At 51.0% G+C, this 16,611-nt stretch overlaps 1 protein-coding gene across 1 annotated transcript; it reads right to left on the reverse strand.

Annotated features, from left to right (window-relative positions):
• Positions 1-74: 74 nt before the first annotated feature.
• LOC133360322 (trichohyalin-like) lies at positions 75-12,342 on the reverse strand. The gene is made up of 12 exons (XM_061578970.1): positions 12,216-12,342; positions 10,531-10,644; positions 9,661-9,987; positions 8,875-9,163; positions 8,116-8,224; positions 7,064-7,223; positions 6,360-6,502; positions 5,359-5,539; positions 4,681-4,832; positions 3,814-3,898; positions 950-3,582; positions 75-313 (listed from the first exon to the last, which is right to left on the reverse strand). Exons 1-12 carry the CDS (start codon positions 12,337-12,339, stop codon positions 104-106), a joined length of 4,527 nt encoding a protein of 1,508 aa, XP_061434954.1. The 5' UTR covers positions 12,340-12,342; the 3' UTR covers positions 75-103.
• Positions 12,343-16,611: the final 4,269 nt, after the last annotated feature.

The following is a 16,611-nucleotide window of genomic DNA, read 5'->3' on the forward strand; positions in this document are numbered from 1 at the left end:
GAACCAGTCACGGCATTGACCCAACCCCTCCCGACCTTGAGAGAGGCGAGACATCGGCCCGAACCTCGACTCTTTGACGGCAAAACCCTGACCCCAAAACCCTTCAGCCCGACCTCGACCCAGCCGCCCGAGTCTGGCCCTGACCCCGCGTGCCTCGGGGTGCCCGCGCCGCCCTCAGGGCGGGGGCGATTATGCGGATGAGCCGAGTCTGCAGGGAGTCTCCCTCGGGGCCCAGCGCCGTCGAGAAGAGGAGGGCCTCCCCGTTCACCAGGGCCCGCACACGCGCAATCCTCGTGCGCGACTCCAGCCACACCTAGAGCGGAGGGGGGGTACGATGGGATTGGGGGGGGGCGGAGGAAATGGGGGGAGGGTGTTGACAAGTGGTGCGGTTGGAGGAGGGGGTGGTTTTATGAATGTATTTATTGATGCGTTCACATGCAGATCATTCAATTTCGAGTGCCTCGACACAGAGGCGTTGGGTTTCTGTGTGTCTATGTTGTGTGTGTCTCACTCTCTGTGTCAGAGGTCGCAAACGGGTTTTGTTTCCTTACCCGTACCCGTACCCGGCCGCACCAGGGTCGCAAACGGGTACCCGTACCCGGCCGGGTACGGGTAGCCGGGTATCGGGTAGGATACGGGTATCAGATACCCGATTGCGACCTCTGCTCTGTGTCTCTGTGTTGTCTCTCTCTACTTGTGTGTCTGTCTGTGTGTCTCCGTTGTCTGTGTTTTGTCTCTCTCTCAAATTTAGCAACTTTGGAAGAACGTAATCAACCAGTTAAAGTGCTGAGTGTGTTGTTAGCCGACTCCCTGTGTTGTATTGCATTGCATTTCTAAGTTCACTACGGTTTGTTTTTGACCTGATGACGATTGCTTGTGTTCTAAAAACACAGATTCTGTCTCTGGCAAACCGCGGGGTTCGTGTGGGGGCCGGTGGGGCGGGCCTCACGTGCGTGAACTCCATGAGCAGCTTCTCCTCGGGGACCCTGAGGACCCATCTCCAGGAGTCGGTCTCCCGAGAGAGGGCTTCCTCGGCCGCTCGGAGCCCGGGACAGGAGGACGCAGGCGACAGGAACGGCGGACCCGGGGCCAGCCGGAGGGCTTCATCCACCTGCTGTTGCTCGTGGTGGGATTGATGCACCTGTTGCATTTGATTCGTTTGTTGGGTGTCATTTAGATCCTGGCTGGATATATTCAGCTGTTGGTAGGGTCGATTCGGTTGTTGGGTTTCACTTAGAAGGTGTCGGGATTGATCGAGCAGTTGGGACCGATTACTTATGTGAGATTGATCCAGTTGCCGATGTGTTTCATTGAGCTGATGCTGGGATTGATTCAACCGTTTAGTGTGATCCAGCTGCTGGTGATATCCATTCAGCTCCGCGTGGGATTGAGTCACTTGTTCGGTTCGATCTAACTCCGGGTGGGATAGGTACCCCTCGCGATGGGACTGATTTAGCTGCTGATTGAGTTGTTCACTTTGATGTAGATCCTCATGGGATGGATCCGATAGATTTTGACTCGGCACCTGCTGAGTTTGATGCGGTTGAGGTTGGGTTAGATCCGGTTGTTGTAAATAATCTGGCTGATGCTGCTGCTGGAACTGATGCTGTTGTAGATGCAGTTCAGTTTGATTCAGTTGCTCGGACAGATCCAGTCCCTGGCTTTGGTTCTGTCTTTGCTTGGTTTGATCCAGCTGCTCGTGAGATTGATCATTTATCCACTGATGAGATTGATACAGCTGGGATTTATTGAGCGGAATAAGACCATTGAGAGTTGTGCTTTCGTTCAGCGGCTGCTGTGTCTGATTGAGGTCTTCTGTTTGATTCAAATGCTGCCATTGCACTTGATATGTATCCTGGGATGGATTCACTTGAAGGGTTTGATTCTGCTGCGCTTGAACCTGATTCAGTTCGTCCTGGGTTTGATTGTGCTGCAGTTGAACCTGATTCAATTTTTCATGGGTTTGATTCTGCTGCACTTGAACCTGATTCAGTTCTTCCCGGGTTTGATTTTGCTGCACTTGAACCTGATTCAGTTCTTCCTGGGTTTGATTCTGCTGCAGTTGAATCTGATTCAGTTCGTCCTGGGTTTGAATCTGCTGCAGTTGAATCTGATTCAGTTCGTCCTGGGTTTGATTTTGCTGCAGTTGAATCTGATTCAGTTCATCCTGGGTTTGATTTTGCTGCAGTTGAATCTGATTTAGTTCGTCCTGGGTTTGATTCTGCTGCAGTTGAATCTGATTCAGTTCTTCCTGGGTTTGATTCTGCTGCAGTTGAATCTGATTCAGTTCTTCCTGGGTTTGATTTTGCTGCAGTTGAATCTGATTCAGTTCGTCCTGGGTTTGATTTTGCTGTAGTTGAATCTGATTCAGTTCGTCCTGGGTTTGATTTTGCTGCAGTTGAACCTGATTCATTTTTTCCTGGGTTTGATCCTGCTGCAGTTGAATCTGATTCAGTTCGTCCTGGGTTTGATTCTGCTGCAGTTGAATCTGATTAAGTTCGTCCTGGGTTTGATTCTGCTGCAGTTGAATCTGATTCAGTTCGTCCTGGGTTTGATTCTGTTGCAGTTGAATCTGATTCAGTTCGTCCTGAGTTTGATTCTGCTGCAGTTGAATCTGATTCAGTTCGTCCTGGGTTTGATTCTGCTGCAGTTGAATCTGATTCAGTTCGTCCTGAGTTTGATTCTGCTGCAGTTGAATCTGATTCAGTTCGTCCTGGGTTTGATCCTGCTGCAGTTGAATCTGATTCAGTTCGTCATGAGTTTGATTCTGCTGCAGTTGAATCTGATTCAGTTGATGTCGTTGCTCGGTTAGATTCGGCTGCTTCTGGCTCTGATTCGTTTGCTGCTTCTGCCGAGTTTGATTCATTTGCTGCTGAAGCAGACTCGTTTGGTGCTGCTGCTGCTGCTGCAGTTGTTGCAGCTGATGTTGCAGTTGATGCTGCGCCTGTTGTTGATGTCGTGGTTGCTGTTGTTGTTGCTGCTCTAGCTGTAGGTGCTGCATGTGAATGAGGTCTGGTTGCTGTCGCCCTAGCATATGTTGTCTCCGATTCAGCGGTTCCAGAAGTTCAGTCACTTTAAATACCCGACGTCGCTGCTGTTCCTGCTGCTGCTGCTGTTCTGGCTGCTGTGGCTGCTGTTGCTGTTGTTCCTGCTGCTGTGGCTGCTGTTGCTGTTCCGGTTGCTGTTCCAGTTGCTGCTGCTGTTCTTGCTGCTGTTGTTGTTCCTGCTGCTGCCGCTGCTCTTGCTGTTCAGGTTGCTGTTCCAGTTGCTGCTGCTGTCCCTGTGGCTGCTGTTGCTGCTGTTGTTGCTGCTGCTGATTCTGTTCCTGCTGCACCTGTTGTTCTGGTTGCTGCTGTCGCACTCCCCGCTGCGGCTGCTGCTGTCGTTGCCACTTCTCATCCTCCTGTTGCTCCCACTGCTGTATCTGCTGCAGTTCTTCCCACTCCTGCTGTTCCTGTTGCTGCTGCTGTAGTGGGTGGGAGATGGGGGCACTCAGAGGCCCCGGGAAGCCCCCGTGTCTCCTCCTCAGCTCCGACTCTCGACCCAGTGATCGCACCAGGCCCCCCAGTACATCCCGCAACTCTGTGGAATAAAAGAATGAGCACGCACGCAGGCACGAGCGTCAGCGCACGTGCGCCGCCTACACACACGTGAACGCACGTGGACACTTCCACACACGTCAACGCATGCGCACGTGAGCCAGTGTGTATGCAGGCGTGGTGTGCACTTGCAAGCCATCGCATGTGAATGCATTGAATGCTCGTATCATTGAAGCCTTGAAGCTGGGTGAGCCTAGGCCCGGGTCCCACTCACCACACGCCCGCTTCTTCTTGGCGCAGGAGACGCGCGACGCACGCTGGCACACGTCGCTAGACGCCGGGGAACCCAGCAGAGGGGCCTGGACACCCCACACAGGACACACACACCGTCAGCATCATCATCAGCACCATCATCAGCACCATCAACACCGTTAGCATCATCAGCACCATCAGCATTCATCATCAGCACCATCACCATCAGCACCATCAGCGTCATCATCGACACCATCATCAGCACCATCATCAGGACCATCATCAGCACCATCAACAACCATTAGCACCATCAGCACCATCAGCATTCATCATCAGCACCATCAACAACCATTAGCATCATCAGCACCGTCAGCATCAGCACCATCATCGGCACCATCAACAACCATTAGCATCATCAACACCATCAGCATTCATCATCGGCACCATCATCACCATCAGCACCATCAGCAGCCATAAAATAACACAAGCCAGAACAAAGCATCGTTCTTCATCATCATGATCAAAACTTTGAGTTGCTGCAGCCTCGTCACCACCACCAAGTGGAAAGAACTCGTGGTTGGCCACCATCAATGGGGATCATCGTTGGTATCTTTCAGGGGTCTCTGAATCACAGGGATCCCATCGCGGGGTTACCCTCAAGGTAACTGCGAGTGGCTGTCTCTCTGGGCCAGGTCTCTGGCTATGGGGGGTCCCCAGGGGGGCTGTGTGAGTTCTTCTGTCTGGGTTCGGGGTTCTCATCACGGGGGGTCCCCAGGGGGGCTGTGCGAGTGGTGGTCTCCTTTAGAGGTACCTGGGCCAGGTCTCTCGCTACGGGGGGATCCCCAGGGGGGCCGTGCGAGTTCTTCTGTCCGGGTTCGGGGGTTCTCACCGAGGGGGCCCCTGGGGGCATCTGCGAGGGGCGGCAGGGCCGGGAGTAGAAGAAGCAGAGCTGCGAGTCTCTGTTCTCGCGCAGTGGCCCGGCCTCGACAGCGCGAAGTTGTCTTAGCTCCGCGCACGTCGGCTCCCGGCTCCCCACGGGAACTGGGGCAGCAGTAACATCAGGGTCAAAGGTCAATAGTTTTTGTGAATTTTACCCGATTTTCACGTAAAGCTCTCAACTGAGTCGGCGTTCACTGAAATCGATGGAGCGGAGTTCTCCAGACAAACGTTCAAATGTGCACGCGTGCAGGTGGGCCACTTAATCTGTAGACGTCGTGTTATTGTGCTAAGTCGACAAACTAAAGTGGTCAGCAGTGAGTGATTGACAAAAAAAAATTTCACATTTTCTTGCTGTGGATTTCACACCTGATGATGATTGTTTGTGTTGCAGTCGAAACGTCGTGATAATTTTTATTGTTTTATATTTCTACTATTTGATTATTTCCCTTCTACGTGACTTTACCGAAAAAACCAAGAATATGAATCCCTGCAGTCACGGAAGCTTTAAATCAAAAGTATGACAGATGATCGATGAGTGAGTGACAGGCGAGCGGCGAGCGAGTGACAGGCGAGCGGTAAGTGGCAGGTGATTGATGAGTGAATGACAGGCGTGCAGGAGGAGCCTTACGTGCCATCTGCTGCCGGGCCCAGTGCGAGAAGCGAGGCACGCGCGCGTACACTCCGGGCTTCCCCACCTCGGCGCAGCCGTCCCCCCACGACACCACGCCCAGCAGCACCGGGGCGGCGGGGGCGGAGGGGGCCCGCGATGGGTTTGGGGGGGTGCACACCAGGGGCCCCCCAGAATCGCCCTGTCCGCCGACACACACGCGCGCGGAGAGTTTGCGTTGCACAAAGCCGGCGAGACGGAGCCTCTGCTGGACGTATGTGAAAAAGAGCTTGATGGCTCATCGGATTCTTCCAGTATAAATACATGTTCTGATTCTGGTCCGATTACGATTCTGCCTCGCGGTAAAAGGCCGCTGTTGTACTGCACGTCTACGCTCCCGCATCTTACTGCCTTCGCCTACCCGCATCGGCCGTCATGGTGAAGTATTACAGGGTGGCCAAAGTAACTCACCCCCCCACGATACGGACGGCATGGGGAGGCCCTCATCCAGCAGTGGATTTACAAAGTCTCGTCTGCGCAGTGGCTAGCACGCTGCACTACGAACCCGGCGACTCGAGTTCCATTCCCGCTTGCGACCAAAAACAGTGCCGCATCTCCGATTAACACAGTTGGCTACGTACAATGCGAAAGATGTTCAACAAACATGCGAATATTTGACCCGGTGCTGGGCCTCCACTATGTCGACTCAGCCTTAAATATATACCCTGGTGCTGTGTGTTAACATCAGCAATGGGGGAGACAAAGGCGGCCGGTCGTGGCGTCGTCCACACCATCCCCTGCGTGTGCCATCACCCGGCCTTCGCAGGTGCTCTCTGAACATCATCTGCCGCTAACAGCCCGTCTAATGCCAACGGGATTTAGTCGGCGTCTGCGTCGCGTGCGTGCTGTGGCTGTTGCTGTGGCTGTTGCTGTTGCTCTGGCTGTTGCTGTGGCTGTGGCTGTTGCTGTGGCTGTGGCTGTTGCTGTGGCTGTGGCTGTGGTCGCCGTCGTTGCGTGCGCACCTGGCAGGTGTCGGCGGCGCCGTCCATGCGACCCGCGCACAGCATCCCCGCCGTGACGTGGGCCGGGCCCAGCGCAGAGCGGCACAGCGCCTGGGGCTGCAGGGGCAGCTGCGCGGCGAGCAGCACCCGGGAGCCGGGGCCGTCTGCGGGCAGCAGAGGGGGGCAGCAGCAGCGGCAGCGGGAGAGCACGTGGCACTTACAGATTGTACAGCGGTGATTGTGCTGCACGGACTAGGAGGCGATTGATTCTAGATTTGAAGCTTTCGTGACCGCAAGGATTCATATTCTTAGGGTTTTTTTCGGTAAAGTCACGTAGGTAAAAAATAAAAAATAAAATTAATAAAAGTAAAATAAAAATCTTATTTCCCTCATTTAGGTGCAAATCAATTTATAACATTTTTGACATGCGTTTTTCTGGATTTTTTTTGTTGTCATTCTGTCTCTCACTGTTCAAATAAACCTACCATTAAAATTATAGACTGATAATTTCTTTGTCAGTGTGCAAACGTACACAATCAGCAGGGGATCAAATACTTTTTTCCCTCACTGTAGCTAAATAAATAATGATGTTTGTTGACTTCGTAATTTTTGTTGCAATATGTAAATACGGACTTAGACCCTTCCCTCCTATCAGCCTCAGGCCGCTCATAGCTGCTCGTGCGAGCGCACGGGACGTAGCATTCCACAGCCCCTAACCCGCGCACCTTCCAGCAGGGTGCCCCATCCTGCGACGGTGCAGGGGGTGCCGGGCGGGAGCTGGAGGCTGCTGGGGGGCAGGGCGAGCGTGGAGACGTGGGCGCTGAGCGGTGCCGGCTGAGCCAGCTCCATGAGTGCCACATCGCAGTCGAAGGAGCGAGGGTCGTACTGGAGGACAAGGGCGCGCACGGACACCGGGTTTGCCGAAATCACTTTGTGATCCGAGACGGCGCTGGCAATTCGAATGAGATGAAATATAAATTTTAATTCGTAGCCATCGAACAAAGACGGCCACTGCATCGCGCGCTTTCAGGTGCGCTTCTGCGGCCGTCTGGAACGCTCTTTCTTATGATATTAGGAAGCCACTGGAGCTCTGCACATTTAAATCATCCAGATTGAAAACTGATTTCTTTACAACTGTGTTTTGTGTTTAGTTTGTTGCCCTTCCCCAGCACCTCCGATTAGCGCGGTAAGTTCAACATACATACAAACGAAATTGCGAACAGGATATTAAGCATTTATGGAATAAATACAATTCATGGAGCAGTGAATGGCTTTTAAGATGAAGTACTGTTGTGTAACAGACTCCACCAGTTTGTTATAATCAACTACACACGATGGAGTCCATCCAAGCGTCGTGGTGTCACCACCACCGCCGCGTTTCAGTTTCATGTATTAGGTATAGCCCTGTGAGCCATGCGGCTCTTGAATCGGGTGCAACCGCAACAAACAAAAAACAAAAACATGAACAAAAAAACATCTCAAAGTCACTATGTGACTATGTGCAAACAGAAAATCCGGGAAAAGACAGCAAAATATTCCACAAAAATCACCGTACACCAACGCTGTGTGCAAAAATCCCAGTGAGATGCAAGTCAAACAACAACAACAACCACAATACAACTTAGATTAAGTCCATCAGTCTAACTCCGTACTACAACAAACAAACATGGCCAAAACAAAAAACTTTTCGAAATCACCAAAATAAAGCCATAAAAGCAATGTAACAGTGATCATAGGAATGACGGCGGCTGTCGTTGTTGTTGTGTGTGAGGCTTACGTGCGGGTGGATGATGATGCGGTTGATAGCGATGGTCGACTCGAAGGGATCGACCTCCACCAGGTCATGTTCCCCCAGCACGGCCGCCCAGTCGTCCTCACGTTTGCTCCTGGGACAATCGACGCGGGAGGTTACGGAGGTCAACGCTTGTCGAGCCAGAGGTCACGGGCCCCACGATCCCTAGCAGCCAGCACATTTCGGGAAGCTCAACCAAGACACGTGCACAGCTTTCAGAACTCTCTATCCACCCAACCCCATTCGTGGCCACTCACGTCACAGCCGAGGTATGCTAGAGTGAGACCCCAGGTGAGACGCCACGTGAGTGCCCAGATGAGGGCGAGCCAGTGGCGTAGCTAGGATATTTTGCGCCCGGGGACGAACTATAAAATTGGCGCCCCCCCCCCCCCCCCGTTTAATCACATACCAAAATGTAATTACATGACATGTAGGCTGTGTGTGGCGGGATATATAAACTTTTAGGTTGAGGTGTAGATTTGTGCAGTAGTTTCAGGCTGCCGCGCCCGCCGCAATAAGTTCTAATGTAACGTTGTAAGCCTAATTTTGGCGCCCCTTTACCTTGGCGCCCAGGGACATATGTACCCCCCTGCCCCCCCCCCCCTAGCTCCACCTTTGGGGCGAGCCCGGGTGGACATAGAACGAGCCGAGCCCATCCCACAGGTGAGACAACCCAGACGAGTGACTTATCCCCGGCGAGCGATCCCAGCTAAAGCGTGGAGCGGTGCCTGGACTGGCGCCCACCTGTGGAAGCAGTGCGCTGCCGTGAGCGCCCACCTGCGTGCCACCAGCACGGCGCCGCACGCGTGCGCCCCGCGGAGACGTGCCGACACGAGCCACGGGAACGCGCCGCGGGGGGGCTCCGTGCCCCCCACGATCCGGGGCACCCCGACACCGCGCTGCCTCGTGCCCCTCCCCACTGTGCCCAGCGCCGGCCCGGCCGGTGTTGCCCGCCGCGCGCCTCGAGACGGGGTCGGCGTGGCGACGTCGCCACCACCGGCGTCGGTTGCTTCGTCGCTTGCGACGGCCAGATCTGAAAGGTCAAAAGGTCAACAGTTTCTACTGGCCTTTTAACACGAGCGGAAATCCCACGTTTCTGCGGCGGGAGGCAACACTTTGGATACTTTAGAATGGCAGCTGTTGACTTCTAACAAACGCGGTGCTTATTTGTTATCGGTGACCCTGACACTTGCTGTATATTTGGAGTTTGCACTTTTCTTCTCGTGGTCACGTGGATTTTTTTCCGGGGCCTCCGGTTTTTCCCTCCACATTTACAATCAACATCACGCGTTTAGAGTATTCGGCTGCGATAAATGTCTACGCGATAAGCCACTTCGTCGAGCAATCATGATGTGTGAGAGCCAGTTCGCTTCTAAAAAAATAGCTATTGAGAGCTCAGTGGGTCTTAATTGGTAACACAAAAAAAAATCTCGGGGGCTTGGATTGACTCCCGACCGAATAATTGAACTCAATTGTCTACGTACGGCATACGTGTTGCACACACAACTGTGAGTCGACCGAGTCCCGTACCGCACGCGCGCCTCCTCGCGTCGCAGCGCTCCCGCACGAGGTCGCGGCACGCAGACTCCGAGAGCCGGGCAGCCTTGCACAGGCGCACGAAGCGCGCACAGCCACGCGGGGACGACTCCGTGGGGGCCAGGGGTCCCTGCACGGGGCCTGAGGTCTCTGGGCCAGAAGTCGGATGTGGTTCGTTCCCGGATCCCATCGTCTTCGAGGTCAGAGACGGCATCTCTGACTCCGTGCTCTGTCCTCTGGGACCCGGGGTCGCCTCCTCCTCTTCCTCCTCCGCTGCCGCCGCCATCTCTGAGCAGCTTGGTTCTGCCCCTGTGAGACCAGCTGCTGTTGGGGGGGAGGGAGGGGAGAGACAAACACGAATGGGCACGTAGGTCACGGAGAGGACTGGTGGTTGTGGGTGGTAATGGTGATTATGATTATGTTGGTGGTTGTAAGATGTGGAAATGTGTGATTTTTTTTATTTTGGTGGTAATGGTGATAATGACGTTGATGGAGGACAGCGCTATGATCATGAAAGCAGAGTTGTGTTAAAGGTAGTGGTTGTAATCATGATGGTGCTGATGATATTAATTATGAGGATGTTCAGGATAACCATTAATTACCATGGGACCTTTTTTGCCAGTATCAAAATTTGAAAGAAATAGAAAGTTTTTTGGCAGAAGAAATAATGCCTATTCCTATTTTAATAATAATAATCAATGAATGAATGACGATTGTCAATCTCCTGTTGTCAAGAGCGGGGAATAGCTTTAGTGATGACTCTGTTCCCGATTATGCCGATGCTACTACTGATGACGACGGCGGTGCCGATGATGATGATTCTCCTCCTGCTGCTGCTGCTACTGCTGCTGCTGAAAACGGCACCTGCGCCGTAGCAGATGAGCAGCTCTCGATTGCGCCTCGCGGTGGAGACGCTGAGCGCGGAGAGCGCGAACTCGCGCGAGGCGCGGAGCAGTGCAGAGCCGCGCTCCGAGAGCACTGCGAACACAACACCGAGCACCCATCGTCAACATCACCGGCACCACTAATATGCCAACATCGTTAACATCACCGGCACCACTAATATACCAACATCGCTAACATCACCGGCACCACTAATATACCAACATCGCTAACATCACCGGCACCACTAATATACCAACATCGCTAACATCACCGGCACCACTAATATACCAACATCGTCAACATCACCGCACCACTAATATACCAACATTGTTTACATCACCGGCACCACTAATATACCAACATCGTCAACATCACCGGCAGAAGAACACCATCACTCGATCACCATATAATTTCACCACTATCATAGGCAGAACATCAACATCATCCGTCATCATTTTCCTGAACATCATCGTGAGAACATCGTTACCACGACCATCGTCATTACAGTCACAATCAGCAGCAGCGTCTACGAGTGGATTGACCAACGGGTTGAACGCGTGTGTGCACACGTTCACATCAGACATGTTCAATCCACTGCTGGATGAAGCCTCCCCCACCCCGATGCCATCGCCACCTCTTAACGATGTTCATGCGACGACAGATTCCATCGCTCCATCTCCTGAGCGACTGACATATTATTCTTTGGTTCTTTCGGTAAAGTCACGTATAAAGATAAAATAATAAATTAAATAATTGCATACGACGTTTCGATTGCAACACAAGCAATCATCATCAGGCATAAATGAAATAGCAACAAAAAATCTAACCAGAAAACTATAGACAGACATATAAGCAGACATATATCACCAAGATACATATAGAGAGTAACACAGGTACAGAGAGGGAGATCGTCTCTGTGGGGTGGCCTTAAATAGACAGAGGGGGCGGAGGCAGAGAGAGGGAGGGGTTAGAGAAAAAAATTACATGTCAATGAGTACGAAGAGACGCGTAGTAAAGTACACGTGACTTTACCGAAAGAACCAAAGAATAATTCCTGCAAGTCACGAAAGCTCCAAAATTAAGATCGACTGACATATTCCTTAAGTAACGTTACTGATCAGCCCTTGCTGGACATGCGTGAAAAAAAGAGCTTCATTGCTCATCGGATTCCTCCCAGTGTAAGTACATGACAGTACCCACAATCACATTCAGATAATTAAGTAAACGTCCTCTTATTCTTCGTTCTTTCGGTAAAGTCACGTAGAAGAGAAATAATAAAATAATATTAATATAAAACAATACAAATTATCACGACGTTTCGACTGCAACACAAGCAATCATCATCAGGTGTTGCAGTCGAAACGTCGTGAGAACTTTAATTGTTTTATATTAATATTATTTTATTATTTTCCTTCTACGTGACTTTACCGAAAGAACCAAGAATATGAATCCCTGCAGTCACGAAAGCTAAGCTTTAAATCAAGATTTAAACGTCCTCTGTCAATGGGATGCCGCTGTAAACTGTGGGGAGCATTCGAAAGCACGTGGAGGGGGGTTGGGGGGTGATGGGGGAAAACCGCTGCGGCCGTACGAGACGACCCCCAGCGGACAGGCAGACCGAGACCCCCACCGACCCCCCCCCCCCGCTGCCCGGCGTCTCTCACCGTCCAGGGCGCTGGGTGGGAGCGCCAGGAGGGGGGCGGCGGAGCGAGGCGGAGCTGCGGTTGGGAGCGTGAAGGAGAGTGCAGAAGAGAGGCCGCACACGAGCAGCGGCAGCAGCAGCAACATCCTCGCCCTGCACAGAGACAAAGATCCCCCCACCCGTAGCCTTTAACGGACTGGTGGGTGCTGAGTGCTGTGAGCGAGCGCCGTTGATGACCGGCACGGCCAGCAGAACGCCCGGCCGCCTTTGTCTCCCCAGTGGCGATGTTTTTACACACCTCACCAAGTGCTTATTTGAGGCTGAGTCCACCTAGGGGAGGGCCCAGGACCGATTTAGACAATCGCCACTGGGTGTTGGTGGCCGTGGGCGGGAGTCGAACTCGGCTCGCTGGGTTCGTAGCGCAGCGTAGCGATAATCGCTACACGACCGTCACTTGGACAACCTCTCACTCACACACATCCCCCCTCCCCCTCTCTCCAAGATAAATACTCAAGCGTGGTCCTCTTGATGATAATCTGTCTCCCATCTCCCATCATGGCAATGTGGAATTTCCCACCGCTGGCTCAGAAGAGGTATCACTGAGGTTGTTCGTTTGATTTGGCCAATTTATAATTCCACACGCGAGGGGGGGGGGGGTTGTAGAAATAACGTTTTGAGACTCATATTCCTGATTCTTTCGGTAAAATCACGTAGAAGGGAACTAATAAAATAATAAAAATATTTAATTCTCACGACGTTTCGACAGCAACACAAGCAATCGTCATCAGGTGTGAAATCCACAGCAAATTTTCTTGCTGATTTTCTTGCTGTGGATTTCATAATCTGATGATGATTGCTTGTGTTGCAGTCGAAACGTCGTGAGAATTTTATATTTTTATTATTTTATTATTTCCCTTATACGTGACTTTACCGAAAGAACCAATAATATGAATCCCTGCAGTCACGTAAGCTTTAAATCAAAGTTTCGAGACTCGTCGAGATTTGCCTGGAGTTACATCAAGTAACGCGCCACGCGTACACAGCAGACATCCGAGTCGGTTACGGTGTTGGCAAGAAGATTTCACTTGCCACTGACATTAGCAGCGGCCACGGAATCGAACTGAGGAGTTCAGGTTCATAGCGCAGTGCGTACGTAAATCAATGCGCCACGGCTCCCCAATCAACGAATGAAATAACAGCACAGTATTTTTTTTTAAACGATGATGGGGGCGTTTGTTGTGCCAGTCATTGGTGACCCGGATAACACCACCACCGTCATCATCATCATAATTCTCAACTCGTCACACGCCAGAGCCCGTTTTAAGCACAAGGCGGCTGAAACCCCGGATTTGAACCCAGGATTGTAATCGGTGCCCCCACTCGGTGCCTCTGACCCGGTGCTATCCTCCCGGATATGATTTTGACCTTTCACCCAACGTCCCCCTTGAACTCATCTTCTTGGTTCTTTCGGTAAAGTCACGTAGAAGGGAAACGTAGTGAGAATTATTTGTATTATGTTTTATGTTTATTATTTTATTATTTCCCTTCTACGTGACTTTACCGAAAAAACCAAGAAGATGAATCCCTGCAGTCACGAAAACTTTAAATCGAAATAAAATCCCCCTTGAAGTTCCATCACCCCAGACTGCGCTACCCTGATTCCCAACACCGCCCCTCTCCCCTCCCTATCTCCCCCTGTCTCTCTCCCCCTGTCTCTCTCTGTCTCCCTCCTTCTCTTTGTTTAATGGGCCTTTGAAGTTGCGTTTCACTCTAATTGGTCTTGGCTCTCTCTCTCTCGAAAACGGACACGCACTTACGGGTAATTGCGTTGCGACGAAATAAAGGGTTGAACCATGCAGCAGTATAGGCGCCTCTGACTCCGAGCAAGGATGAGGGTTGGGGATGATGCGCGGGTGATATTTAATGGTATTTTAAGGGGTCAGCGTTCATTCTTGTCTCGGGGGTTAAGATGTTGGTTCAGGGTTAATGATAGAGCAGGTGTTAGGTTTAGGTATTGGGTTAGTGATAGTGTTGAGTTATGGTTATCAATGATAAGGAGAGGGTTTGGATGGGGGTAAGGTTAAGGATAGTGGTGTACGTTTGGGGATAAAGGCATGGTTAGGGATAGTGATAGAGCAATGCGTATAGGGTAATGTGTCATGAGCAGAGTCAGGATTGAGCATAGGGTTTGGGTTAAAGTTACAGTTACTATCCGCACAAAGTGCTCATTAGCCTCCATGCTCATTTCAACACGTTCATATCCCGAGACAACATTGGTCTTCGTATGGAAAAACTTTCCCCGCGATAGATATGTGGAAGTTGCCACCTACTGGCTCAGGCCAGCAAGAGGCTTAAGTCTAAGACTCGCTCCATTGCAAGAATTAGTTGTATTAATCATTTTCATAATCATGGTCCATCCACTGCTAGTTGAAGGCCTTTCTAAATTAAGTCCAGCAAAGTAACAACAACAACAATAATCCACCAAGAACTTGCACATGAGCAGCTTGCAGTGCATACCTGTCAACCCCTTATCAGCGCCCTACCTTATTACAGACCAATTCAAACCCTATTAGTCACCCCGTGCCCCTTATACATCTCAACCTTCATCCTACAAAGTCCCATCGCAAGTAGAGAAACACAAACAAATACACAAACACAATGTTACCCTATTGAAACGGTTGTACGCCGTATAGACCTAAAAACTCAATTTCCCCGTACAAGAATACTGGTTAACCGTATGGATTGACAGCTGTGGCATCGCTCCATCTCCTCGGTGGCCGGCACACAGTCCTAGCCTCAAGCGCCGAACACGATCTACAAAACTCCAGCAGCCCACGTACCTCCGATTAGCAGGGTTGGCAGCGTACGGATCAGAATAAGTTCAACTTAAATTTCGATTTAAAGCTTTCGTGACTGCAGGTATTCATCTTCTTGGTTCTTTCGGTAAAGTCACGTAGAAGGGAAATAATAAAATAATATTATTTTGGTATTTATTTCATTTTATTATTTCCCTTCTACGTGACTTTACCGAAAGAACCAAGAAGTTCAACTTACGTACGGCAATAACGGCCACCACTTTCCTCAACCGAGCATCACCCTTCCAGAAACGCCCAGAACTTTCAGTTGGCAGCGGTGCGCGAGCACAGACGGCCACAAAACCCAACGCATTCGTCAATACCACCGTGGCCTTTTAAATAATATAAATGTACATGACCGTCCGCTTCGTTATCTCTCAGCTATGACCAAGGTGAGTTGCTTGACACGTCACCTATTAAGGTGTGTTTCCCCCTTTTTGAAGGCCACGGTGTAAATTGACGCATGCGCTGAGTTCTAAGTTCAATGTAAAATCGTCTGGTCGGCATCGGGCTAGAGGCGGGCACGATTTGTTTACCAAACTGAAAACAAACAAGAGTTGACGTCATGTCCTAATTGGCGACTTATCGAATTCCGGAAACTCTGCGGAACTAAAGCGCCCCGTGAAATCCTGACCGCCTGCCAGAGACGAACGTGACTGCAGATGTCACAAATAACAACAACAACAGCATCAGCAGCGGTAGCTCAAGGCGGAACACATTCATTAGTGAATTAATTATGATAGCAAAGATAAATATTCCCCGTACAGCTTTTAACAGACTGTTGGGGCGCATGCTGCTAGGGAAGGCCGCCCCTGTCTCCATTGGGATGAGAGCTAGAGAGAGAGGCTGGGTACAAAAGCAGTGTTACTACATTCATTTTATAGTCTACCAAACACGCAAATAGTTGTAAAGATTTACAATAATTCGACGATAAAATCGAATTTCGCTCACCGTGCTCATTCGAAAATTAGAATTCTAACTCTAGTCCGAGTCGATCACTGGTGGTAGATCGACGTCAGTTTAACTCTGCACTACAGTGAGGATGGACACGTGGATCGCATGAAATACACACGTTAGATACACCACATCGATTTGTTGTGAAGGGTGGGCTCAGGAAGTAGAGATCGCTCGCTGAAGGGATGACGGCTCAAGTGGTCGACACTTAACAGCTGAGTGGCATCCACAGAACCGAAACGCGGCCGAGATCACGTCCCCCGCTGGGAGATGGAACGATGAAATGGGACTGCGTTGCACGAACTCGATATGATGATGATGCTGATGATGGATAATTGCATCGCATGCTCGGTTTGGCGGGGGATGCTTTTGTCCAGCCACAGTTAATAATGCTGATGATAAGATGGTCACTGCATCGCGCACTTTGAGATGCGCTTCTGCGGCCGTCTGGAACGCTCTTCCTTGCGACATTCGAAAGCCACTGGAGCTATGCACTATTAAATCACCAAGATTGAAAACTCATTGCTTTAGAACTGCTGTTTGTGTCCGGCTCGTTGTCCTCCCCCCGCACCTCCGATTAGCACGGTTGGCTACGAACGGCGCAAAAAA

This window comes from Lethenteron reissneri, chromosome 68, assembly GCF_015708825.2.
Source record: "Lethenteron reissneri isolate LAM-NWPU_2019-01 chromosome 68, ASM1570882v1, whole genome shotgun sequence".
In the NCBI taxonomy this organism is placed as follows: Eukaryota; Metazoa; Chordata; class Hyperoartia; order Petromyzontiformes; family Petromyzontidae; genus Lethenteron; species Lethenteron reissneri.